Source organism: Lissotriton vulgaris, chromosome 6 (assembly GCF_964263255.1).
Source record: "Lissotriton vulgaris chromosome 6, aLisVul1.2, whole genome shotgun sequence".
Lineage (NCBI taxonomy): Eukaryota > Metazoa > Chordata > Amphibia > Caudata > Salamandridae > Lissotriton > Lissotriton vulgaris.
In genome coordinates, this window is record NC_141694.1 from 1,114,643,377 (window position 1) to 1,114,655,769 (window position 12,393).

The window sequence follows — 12,393 nt, forward strand, 5'->3', positions numbered from 1 at the left end:
TACTGTTCCTTTTTTAAGCACTCATGAGTGCACATGTTTTCCAGTTGTCTCCCTCTTGTGCTTCTGTGCCTCTGCTTTGCGTGTAGCTCTCTCTCCCACCTGGGTGCTACGGTCTCCCGCCTGTGCTCATTTTGCCCTTTCTGCCCTGTGAGCTTATGTGCCCCTCTGCGTCTGTCTCACCCACTTATGTTGCCTTCTCTCTTTCATGTGCTTCTGTGCCCGACCATGTTGCTTTTGTTCAGATCTTGTTCAACTGCTTACTTCTGTGCACCCGCTCTTCCTTTTTCCTCTCCACTCTCGTTCATTCATGTGATTCTCCCCTTCTCCTACATCGCACTGCATTCTCTGGCCCGTGTTCTTCTCTGCCATCCCACCTTCCCCCAACCTCCAGCCTCCAGCCCCATTAACATTGAAAAGAAAAAAAACATTGCAATAATGAGACCACTGGGCTATGTCCTATTTTTTAGGACCACACGTGTGTTTAACGCCTGTATGCATCTCCAAAATAATATGGCCCAGTGGCTGAGTCATTGTGCTAATTTTTATTTTTACTCTTTCCTTTATGCTGTACCGCAGCCACTTTGATGCTGTACAGCATAAACAAAATACAATGGCAGAACCATAGGTCTCTTCGGCAAAAACTAATGGCTTTGCCAATGCTTTTTTTGTTTTTGTGATGGCAAACGTTGCACAGAACGAGAAATACACATTTGTAATGATAAAAAAGGAAACTTTGACAGTGTCTTAAATTTAAAGTGGCAGTTTTTAATTTAGTCCTTCAGTTATAAAGAAGAATGCCATTGAGTCACTGTTAACCTGTCTTTGTTTTGTTCACCTGTGTTTCATTCAGGGGTGGAGATCACCGCGTGGAACTATACAAGGTATGTCAAGGCCACTTCACTTGCACTGTAAGTCTGCAGAAATGCGGTAAAGAACTACTGTCTGGCATGTGAATTAAGCTCCCGTAGCTATTATTTTTGTAAAGGGTTCTCCCTGAGTGACAAACCCTTCGACGCCTTGAAATGGAATGTGAACATCTGCCTCCGTGACTTCATTATGCTCTTGCTTTTAGCAGAAATGTTCGGCCATGGCTGTTTTTTTTTTAACAACTGAACCACGGAGGGTGTGATCAGACTTTCTACTAAACAAATTTCAGGAGGCTGTTGACTTCTAATTTTGCAGTTTGAAAGGAAACTATAACCGGCAGGCGTTTGGGTAATGGATTGCAGGGATTTCTGGGCAAGAGCATTGTAACCTCATTCATGCAGTAAATGCATCACTGCAGAACTTATATTTTACACACGCAAGTGTTGCAGGCCCTGGTTATTTTACTCCGACAGTGGGATCTTGTGGATAGTGCAAGTTATTTTGTAGTTCAATACATGTTGAATTTGTATTAAAATTAACCCTGGGCGTAGTTCGCATACTAGCACTGCGCGTAGAGCACTTCGCGAGCTACGCGAACTGCGTAGTGCACTGTGCAAAATTTCTAGTTGAGCCACAGCTTTCTCAATGTGGACTGGTAGTTTCTCATCGCGAGCATACTCGACCACTCGCAATGAGAAACCTGACCTCATCGCGTTGAGCATCTCGCTGGGAGGTTTATTTTCCATGCTCGCGATCGGCCACTGGATGTTGCTGATCGCGAATGAGGAAAAGATCTCGCCAGGATGTCATTTTGCTCACTGGCGGTCGCCAACTTGCCGTTGAGGACTGTGAGCAAGCAAAAAATGACCACTACGCTACGCGTGTTTGCACTGTGCTACATGCAATTCACGTAGTGCGAAGTAGCGCAAACTTCGCAAACTATGCGAGCGTAGCGTAGTGCTTCGCCCAGGGTTAATTAAAATATATTTTCAAACTTTCTGTAAATGAGTTAGTTTTTATGCACTGACCTACTGTATATATTATGCAAGTCCTGAGTTTTGTGGGTATTTTGCTCTGGGTATGTGCGAGAGATCTGAGAGATTATAGCCAGTGTCCTTCGGGTATATGCACCATAGATGTGGTGGATATATACCAGTACCCTTCTTGGGCTCTTCTGCTTATATGGCACCAATCGTTTGGGCTTATGCACATGACCTTGTGATTATATGTCCGGTTACTTTTGGGTGTTTGCCAGGGTACTCTTGGGGATCTACTATGGTTCTTTTTGTTATGTGCTAAGATTCCTTTAGTTATGTGCCAGAGTCCTTTAGGGTATTTAACAGGGTTCTCTTGGCTAAATGGTTCCCTGTTAGAGCTCTTTTTTTGCGTGTGTAACAGGATTCTTTTTGGTATGTGCAGTGCTTTTATATGTGTAAATTAGGGCTCATAGTCTCTTAAGGTTATTTGCATGGTATCTTTTAAGTATAAGCCTGGTTCTTTAGGGTATTTGTAATATTCTATAGGATATTTGCTAGGGTACATGTTCGCATTTGGCAGGGCATGTTTGGGTATTTGCGGAATCAGTTTGGAGTATTCGCCTGGGCACTTTTAGAAATTTGTAAAGACGTGTTTATGTTATGGAACGGATGAAATAATTTTTCCAGCTGGATGATTTTTCTGTCATCCATCACCAGAGGAAGTGACATCACTGGATTTTCCATCATCCATCTGCACAGGAATCCCATCACTGGTTTTCTGACAAAACTGTCTTAAAAAGAAACCAAGCAAGAGGACTTATTTCCATTATCCATCTGCACAGAAAGTAACATCACTGGATTTACCATCATCCATTTGCACAGGAAGTAACATCACTGATTTCCCACTAAAGCTGTCTATAAACACACATACAACACTGATAGACCAGCCTGCCAAAACTAGAACAGCTTTATGCACAAGGACTGGAACACTGCTTTCAATATCCACCGACTCTGACGCAGCAACAGCCTCCTCAAAGCAAACAAGAGTTCCAAAATTGGATCAGCTCCTCCAGTGACACTCGGACTCCCCTGAAACACAGCAATACAACAAAATCTAGACACCGGACCAGTTGGTACACAGTAGAGCTCAGACTGACGAACCACCACTGCAAACAACTGGAGCTCTAATGGATAATGAGTCAGGACAATGCAAACAGGAACATGTTTAAATCAGCCCTGAGACACTACCACCAAATGATCCAGACCACCAAACACTGCTCTGCTGAAGCACATTGATACCAGCACCAACAGAAGCAAAATAATCTTTGCCATTGTGAAGGATTTCTCCTCCGACTCATTCACCCCTCACAGGACATCTGCAGCAATCTATCTCAATTCTTAAGCAACAAAATTACAGCAACTTCAACCTGCAGCCCAAATCGAAAGACCTCACTAAGCACCTTCCGAACATATACAAAGAGCCAATGCTAACCATCTGGCTCCTCATTACCGCTGCCGCCATGAAGGCCAAATCACTCAGGGGCCCCATCAGAACCCTACTGGCACTACGCCTACTCCAGAGGACTGCAACCCTTCAGTGCCATGCTTATTCTCCTTCTGAATGCCTCCACCTCTTCTTTGACATCCCTGGATACTTGGAAACACAAAGATATCATCCTATTACTGAAGAAACCCTTTGCAGAACCTTCAACACTTGCGAATTACAGATCGACCTCTTTGCTACTATTCCTGGCCAAAGTCTTAAAGGAAATCATCAGTAGACACCTCACTAAATATACTTCAACTAACATAAACTCCTCAGTACCACTCAGTCTGGCTTCAGACCCAATCACAGCACAGCAACTGCCTTACCCTGCCACTGATTTCATTCCCATGACTCTGGATGATGTGACTCAGGAGCACTCATTCTCTTCATCCTCTCTGCAGCATTTGACACAGTCTTCCACCCATTCCTCATCCAACGCCTACACGACATCGCAATCCAAAGACATGCACTCCGATGGGTCTGCCCTTTCCTGGCTGGAAGGACCCAGCCATTCAACCTGGCATTGTTCACCTAAGTCGCATGTGACCTCATCTGTGACGTTATGCAAGGACCCTCCCTACCCTATGCAATGCATACAAGATCCCTTCAGTCAGCATCATCCTCACCAAAGACATCAACGTCCTCTCCTACCCAACAAGCAACTCATTCTCTCCTTCAGGGACAAGATGGGCAATACCCGGATTAAGTACAATGCATACATGAATTAAATTGCCACTGAATGAAGACCAGCTATCTGAAGCTGAACACCAGCAAGTCCAAAACTGTGATCTACAGGAAGAGCACTTCACTTAGGACTCCACCTGGTGGCCAGTAGGGGTAGGACCAACAACCACCATCCATGGCAAGACCCTCAGGATAGTCAACAGCAAATGCGACATGACCGCCCAAGTCAATGCCGTCACCCCATCATGCTTCCATACTCTGAAGATGCTAAGGAAGATTTTCAAAAGGCTCCCAATCCACACCCGGAAACCTTCACACATGCCCTCGTCACAAGTAAGCTGGACTATGGGAACACCATCAATGCTGGAATCAACAAAATGCTGCAGCCCATTTAGAACTTGGCTGCCAGAATCACTCTCAACCTCCCACTCCGCAGGCACATCACAATAAACATGAAGAAACTTCACTGGCTTACTGTTCACAAATGAGCACAATTCAAATTCCTTGCCCACACTTTCAAGGCACCACATACCAATGGCCCAGCATACCTTAACAATCGCATCTGCTTTCACAAAACTTACAGACACCTCTGTTCATGTGAACATCCCCGGATGCACATGAGGAAAACCAGATCTGGCATCAGGCCTTTTTCTAAATCACTCCTAAAGTGCAGAACGACCTGCTGCTACACATAAGAACCTCTTCCTCACTTCTTGAATTCCTGAAGATGCTGAAAACCTAGCTTTTCAAGTAGTCCCACTGGTCCCTTGGTTTGGCTAGACTCGCACCTGCTCAGCGCCAGGATACCCTCCCAGTTGATAGTGCGCGCTACATATCTGTATAACCTAACAAATTTTGCTTCTGCTTACGGCATTGACGTGATTGTTATGATTCTGGTTATTGCATGGCCCCGAAAATATAGTTACCAGGTAAAGGATTGTTTTGTGATACTGGATATTCCATTAGGAAAAAGGTTCTGTGCATCATGTGAGCGGTCTAGGGTGTACTTAGTAGGTATCAGTTTGCAGATTTGGTTTCAGATGCAAAATTATGGGTGTTTAGGCGTCATGTAAATTGACGTGACTTTAACAAATTTGGCATTCTTTGTGCTAGAGCAGGGGATCTTGTTTCGACTTAGGAGGAGGTAATGTTTTTATTTGACATCAAACATAGTACTTACCTAATATTCTAAAGATCATCTGAGTGATTGCTTGAGTATTTGACATATGTTCCAAATCACTGGCTACAGTTCTGAGACCTTAGCTCGGATATGAATGCAGCTACCAGCACAGCACTCTTGGGATTTTTAATCTGTTTAGGTCTCGCCTAGGCAGTACTTGCGCTGTCTCTTTGAGACATGCTGTATGAACATTAGGCTCCACCCATTTTTTACCCATCTTTACAATTGGCTTCCCTTTCTGTCCTTTGTCAATGATGGCTTTTGATTAGTCAATAAGTTTAGTAGTCCTTCCTTAGTACCTCCTTCTCTCCTGTTTTTTCCTCCCAAGAGGACAGCCCCCTTACATGTTCCTTGCTCTCTAGCTTTCATTAGCAGTTAGGGAGAACTGTTTACTAAATTATTGTCTTGCTGAAGCAGGCACGACATGCTGTCCAAGTGCATAGCAATGGCGGACGCTTCTTTTATATCCAGCCCCATACAGCACTGCCTCCTAACCACCACCTGCGTACATACATAAATGCTGCTCTTTATACATAATTGCATCTTAGGGCTGGTAGTCTCATAGGCATTTGCCACAACGTAATAACATTTGCAATGTCTGCCTCAAAATCCTTAGTATTATTATTTTTCTCCCAGTAGCGTGTTGTCAATGTACTTTGGAACTGGCAGTGGATAACATGGAATATTGTACAAGAACTCCACATGTATCTTCATTCTACCTTCTCCCAGGCCTTCCACATGCAGGAGCTCCAGTGAGACATGTGAATCCCTCCTAGAGCCCATCAAGTTCTGTGCCATATAGTCGCTACAAGTCTGTCCACTGTTTGACTTAACACCGAGCAGTAAGTGCCTACTTGTTTGTCGATCCACTGTTGCTCAACTTCTTCTCTAGGTGAAGTGTGTCACCCTGGCACATTTCTTCCCTGTGATACCTCCTTTGCGAATGACTTGAAAGGCCAACCAACTGCGGCTACCCAGGTTTCAAGCACGAGGCATCGATTGCTAGTATCAGGCGAAACCTGCTTGTTAGACCCGGGATCCCTGGTTGGCTGAGGTAAGTACCTTAGGCCAAATAGGGACGCTCGTTTCCACATCAGGGAAAGGAACAACACCTTCTCAGATAGCCCCCGCTCACCCCCTTGGTAGCTAGTCACAAGCAGCCAGGTTTATCTTCAAGGCAAATGTGTGCAATTTTGCTAGGCTAAAACGGTAAACCCAGTAACCTTATTCTGCTTTTATTCCGTTTTTACTTAACCTGTTATTCATAATCCTGACGGTACAACTACCCCCTTACAGGATACAATCCGCATCCGACTGATGCGTGACAGCCACGTTCAGTCCTACAAGTGCACCGCTCGTGGTAACTAGAAACGCGTTTTTTGCGCCACGGTTAGCTCACCACCTTGATGATGTTTTGGCCAACACCCCCCCCACCACGTCAATTCTTGCCCAATCACTGCGCGCTCCGTCACTGAGCACAAAACTTGAGTGCACAACGCGGCATGTCCCATTCAACCCGGCAAGTTTTTACACTCCAAATACGAGCACATCGCCACCCGTGCCCTTTGGAACAAATAACTGCATGTGCACTTGTTGCACCCTGCATGGAAAGAGTGGTTTCTGACTAGCTGTTTAGCCTTCCACTATGTAAATAATCAATGAGAAATCTTTCTTTTTGTTTCCCCTTCTGTATTTCTTCCTGTTTAAACCCTACAGGCTCACTCGACCAATCAGGCAAAGTTCTTCATTATAGTCCTGAAGATGATCCCACTATTTTTGGAGATAGGGATCGAAACGTTCGTCGACTGTTTGTGCAGTACTGCTCTTTAAATGATTTGCATTTCCTAGGGCAGTTACTGTGGGTTTGAGCTTATTTAAATTTTGCACTGTACTATAAGCCACCCTGTTCTCCTCGTTTGCCTGTTAATTCTTTCCTTTCTCCCATGTATTGTCCTTCTTTGACTTGGTACAGGCTTGTGCCCAGTTATCAATGTGTGATCTGCATATAACCTTAATTTATGTTCAAAATAAATACTTCTATGTCCGGCTGGACACTGAAGAAAAAACACACAGTCCTTATTTTCAAGCCTGTGTAAATCATTTCTTTAAGTATTACTACAGCCTAGGACCTTTGTTAAATAAAAATAGGTAGACTAGTCAAAGCAACATCCAAAGTCCAGTAAGCTGTGATCCCAGGGGAAGTGGTATCCCTTCCCTATCTCTATTGCAAGAGGCTCCCTTTACGCAGTGGACTCTCTCAGAGGGGCCTCTAAGACTCCAAGGCCTACATACTGGATCCTTTCCCAAAAAGGGGATAGGGAGTGCTTTGGCAAGGGGTGCCATACCATACCTCAGCTGTGAGTGGCTCCCTTGGCGCAGTGGACTCTCTCAGCGGGTACGCTGAGACTCCAGAGTATAAATATTGGATCTTTCCCCAACAAAGGGAGAAGGAGTGCTTAGTCAAAGGGCACAAAGGACAGGGGGCTAGGCAGACTAGCAGGGTGAGAGATTCCGGGGAGAGATGATAGGAGCTAGGGAGGCAGACAAAGGGGGAAAGAGTACTAAATGGGAACAAATTTAATTAATGAGTTATTATATAGCGCTGGCTAGACCCGATGGAATCAGAGCGCTTTACATGAGGAACAATAATGTTGCAAATTACATCAGTTAAAAGTTACATAAGGATCAAGAAAAGCATTTAAAGAACATAGGGGCCAAGGTGAATGGAGCAGGAAGGGTAAGGGGATAGGGTAAAGGGGTAGGAGGAAGACAGGACGTAGAGGCGAGCGGAAAATAGTTACAAAAGATACCAGAAAAAACTTTTTAGGAGCATAGAAGGAAAATGGGGTGCCCTCACGAAGGGCTCAGGCTGTAAAAAGCACACACACACAGCGTCGCTGAGGCTCGTTTGGACTCCAGGTGCCCACAATCACAGTGAATTCCTTACGAGGGTCTCAGGGTGCACAAAGCACATGCACACAGCGTTGCTGAGACGCTCCTGGAAACTTTTGTTTTCCTGAGTTTCCGCAACACGGAGCCAGCTCACCTCGGACCCTTGGGGATAAGTTACTTAAGGACATAGCACAGCAAAGTCCTTTCAATCAGGGGGACACAGCACGCAGCAAAGGGAGCACTTGCACTTTGAAGCTGATCAGCAGTGGCAAAGTGACCAAAGCATCTAAGTTGGCAACACCATGTTAGAAAAAAGGTCAAGGGGGAAAGCAAAACATTTAGGGAACTTTAGCCAAACAGGGCCAAGTCCTACACAGCTGAAACGACAGCAAGATGCAAGGAGCTATACCTAGAGCTCACACGCATGAATCATAGTGGGTGTACCCAAAGTGCTAGCAGCCATTTTGTCTCTATGCTGTTTCGCTGTTAAAACCACTCGTGACTTTGGGTAGATACCAGTGCCGGGTTTCATTTGACCTGCCATCATTTTGCATGATGTGTAAATTGTCTCCTGTCACTCAGAGTCATGGTCGACATCGCATAACTATAATTGGTTGCCATTACCATGTTCAAAAGTGTCGAGAAATACCTGTTGAATAGAGAATGTAGCACTGAAATGTCGATCATCTTTGCATATAATCACATTCATCATTGTGTATATATGTTACGAAAAGTGAATCATTGCACTCATTGTTGCTGTGATGTAAATGTTGAACCAATGTCATTAATAAAAAGTTTCATTAAAAAAAAGTGTCCCGAAATGTCAGGGAGATCTTTTCAATTTGTGGCACCGCAGTTGATGACGGGGTGCCACAGTGTTGTTACTGCAAATTTATTTATTTAGGATTTATAATGCGCATAGCTGCCTCAGCAACGAGGTGTCCCAGCGCAACCAGAAACCCCATGAACCAGAGACCAAACAGTGAGACAGCAACCGTTAGGCTGTCTGCGAGGGAAAGAGCCTGGTCTTTAGGGCTTTTCGAAATGCCAAATGATTCGGCATTGCTCTCATAATGAGAGGTAGTGAGTTCCAGAGTTTCGCGGCCAGATAGCCGAAGGAACGGCCACCAGCCCTCGCTCTCCAAACACGTGGAACACAGGCCAGCGCACGGTCGGCAGATTGAAGCACACGCCCCGGCACATAGTACTCCAACAAGTGGAGTAACCCTGGTGAGGCCTGTAGTGTCAAGAACTTATGTGAATAGCAGAGTGCCTTAAACTCAATGTGCCGGACCACTGGCTGCCAATGGAGCCTTGGCAGCACATGCGCAACTGAGTGAGATCTAGACAAAGCCACCAAAAGCCGCGCCGCCGCATTCTGGACCCTCTGAAGGCGTTTGATACTCGCCTTGTTGGCGCCCAAGTAGAGACAGTTAGCGTAATCCAATCTGGACAAGATGGACGCCTGGATAATGGTCTGACGCACCTTGGGGGAAAGAAACTGAGCAGTGGTCTGAGGCCTCGCAATAGCCCGAAACAAGTCCCAGCGACAGCTTTCGTCTGTTTGTCAAATATTCTGATAATTTATCTCTTTTGAGTATCTACCAGAGTATTACTATTTTAAACTAGTATTGTGTACAATGAAACTGTATATTATAAGTTTACAATAATATAATTGCATTACAGTGTTTTGGAAAGCTATACATTTTCCATCTTCTTCTGTTTCCCCCATACACCCCACAACTACCTCATAAAAAAATGTCATTCTTAATTTTTATCCTGGGATCACCACTTTCTTCTTCTTTCCTCCACCTGGGTATCATTATGTTTCTGCTCCTGAAGCACACAGCCCCTCATTCTCTTCACGGATTTCACTAGGCGCCTTGAAATGTATTCCTGCACACACATGGGGTCCACCAAAACAGTTGGCAGTCTTTGAAGGGTAGAGAAGAAAATGGCACATAACCCCTACATAAAAACAAATAAAACCTGAAACCTGTTGAAGGAAAATAACTCAGAGCATAGAGTACTTACAAAAATAAACAGACAAAGCTCTAGCGTATGCTGACCAATAGATGTGCTTACTCTAGTAACAACCATGATGGTAAACCAAGTACAGACATAATGGCCATTCAATATCTGATACACATAGCCGCTGTTACAACAAACGCTTGGCTTAATAACCCCAGGGCCTCCTTTTTAACTGCACCATGAGTGAAACCACCAGATGTCGCTGTACGAGGGTGCAGCATCTGCACTGTGCATGTCATGCACGAGGTATGGAGACTGTCCTTGTGGCTAGTCTCAAAGTCTACATTTCTACCCTCCTCCCTTGAGCCCCTTTTTCTTTGAACTCCGAGGATTTGGCTTGAATAAGGGCACATTAATTTTTCCAGTCCTAAAAAGAATAACGCTAACAAATGAAAGTTGGTAGAGATATATTCAAGAATTATGGAGCCGTGAACATTGGTAAAATGCTGAAATGAGGAGTAACAGTGCTAAACATTAGTGTGGCTCTGTACTGTGCTTCATGAGTGTGCTTCTGGGCATAAGTGTTCAAAGGGTGGGCACTGGTAAGTGAAGAGTTAAGTTGTATCCATAGTGAATGTACCCTAATGTGCAAGAACATGGTGCATAATTATAGAACCTTGGTCATTGAAGACGAGGAGGTAGGCGAGTCAAGAAGACGTATTTTAGGGTTGCGGGTTTCTTTTTGCTCTACATCAGTGTGTCTCCCTTCTGAAAGAAACCTCAAGGTGTAGATTCCTCACCTTTTGAATATTCCCCAGGCGTCCGCCTGGATCCGCAAACCTTTCAGCAGCATACTTCTGTGCTCCAGAAGGTGGCATCTTGCGTCTCCGCACTGTCCGCCGTTCATCTCCGGAAATGATGTGCGTGGTCTATAGAAGTGCCATTTCTGTGTGCTAAGTGTCAGTTCCTTTCGTTCCGCACTACCAGACGTGGATCCGGAACTCCCTCTTGTCTCTCCTAGACTCTTACCTCAAAATTGGGGGGCTAAAGCATGGGCCAAACCATGCTTTAGCCCACCATCAACAGACAGATTGCCAGGTGCCAAGGGAATACTCATAAGGTGAAGAATCTGCAACTAGATAGTCTCTACCAGAAGAGTGTTATCAAAAGTTAGTAGCTCCTACTTTTGTTCAAAACGTTGATGCAGCACTTATTCACAGGCTTCAGGGAACAAAATTGCAGTTCTGCTATTCTAAGACCCGTCAATGATTGTGCAAGTGATTTCTTTACTTTTTTTTGTTATTTTTTGCAGGTACTGAGTACACTTGGTTACCATGTCATCGCTTTTGATTATCGAGGTAAGATCCACACTGGCGGTAATAGGAAATCGAGCTTCGGATGATGTCTGCCTGTTACCTTCTTTTTAAAAATGCTTACTTTTATTATGACTTAGTCACAAAGCTGTTGACAGTTATTTTCTACTGTTTAGGTCTCGCCCTGGAATTCGCATCCGAAGGATGCGTCCAGGGCGGAGACTTATAGTCGGCTGACACGGGGGAATGAGGGACACAAAACTGTGACGAGCGTGGATTGAGCTGCGTGCACGCGCGTCAACATTCACGCATGCGCACATCACAGCCACACGCATACACAGCACTCACGCATGCGCACATACACACGCATACACAGGCACACCCCCGTCACCTACACGCATACACAGAGACCCCTCCACACACACCAGCCCCTCTCCTCTCGGCTCCACACACACGCACACGCATTTACACTTACACAGACACGCAGGCACCCAGACAGGCAACCCCCCCCCCGTCACACACACGCATACACACAGACTCCAGGACACATACACATACACACACACATGCACGCTCACACACATACACAGTCCGCCGCCGCGCGCGCGCATACAGATGCCCCCCCCCCCTCCCCAACAAGGCGAAGCCCCACTCACCGGCATCCTCAGTGCAGCGGCTCCCACCGGCAGCAAGACTCTTCCCTTCTTCGGCACCGGGGCGCAGGGTAGGCTCCTGCCTGCTCCGGTGCGCCAAACAATCGCGGCTCTTCCGTGGGAGGCGGGGTAGGCTCCCGCCCTCCTACTTCCGGTTGTCCCGCCCGGCCTGCCTGACTTCCTGGTCGCAGGCCAGGGGCTGAGCAACCGTAGTGGCGAAGCGAACCTGCCCTGTGAGGTGGCCTGATTGCTGTGGCGGAGCCGGAATCGCGGCGCGACAGACCGAGCCCGGGCCTCATTCAGGTGCGGA

At 45.8% G+C, this 12,393-nt stretch overlaps 1 protein-coding gene across 5 annotated transcripts in view; it reads left to right on the plus strand.

The window, feature by feature from the left end:
• The window catches only part of ABHD12 (abhydrolase domain containing 12, lysophospholipase), a 454,310-nt gene that overhangs the window by 319,663 nt on the left and 122,254 nt on the right, over nt 1-12,393 (plus strand). For all 5 annotated transcript variants that reach the window (XM_086927196.1, XM_086927195.1, XM_086927194.1 and 2 more), the window contains 2 exons: nt 851-881; nt 11,430-11,475. In XM_086927196.1, coding sequence (XP_086783322.1) covers nt 851-881; nt 11,430-11,475 — 77 coding nt within the window. The remainder of the gene's footprint in view (nt 1-850; nt 882-11,429; nt 11,476-12,393) is intronic.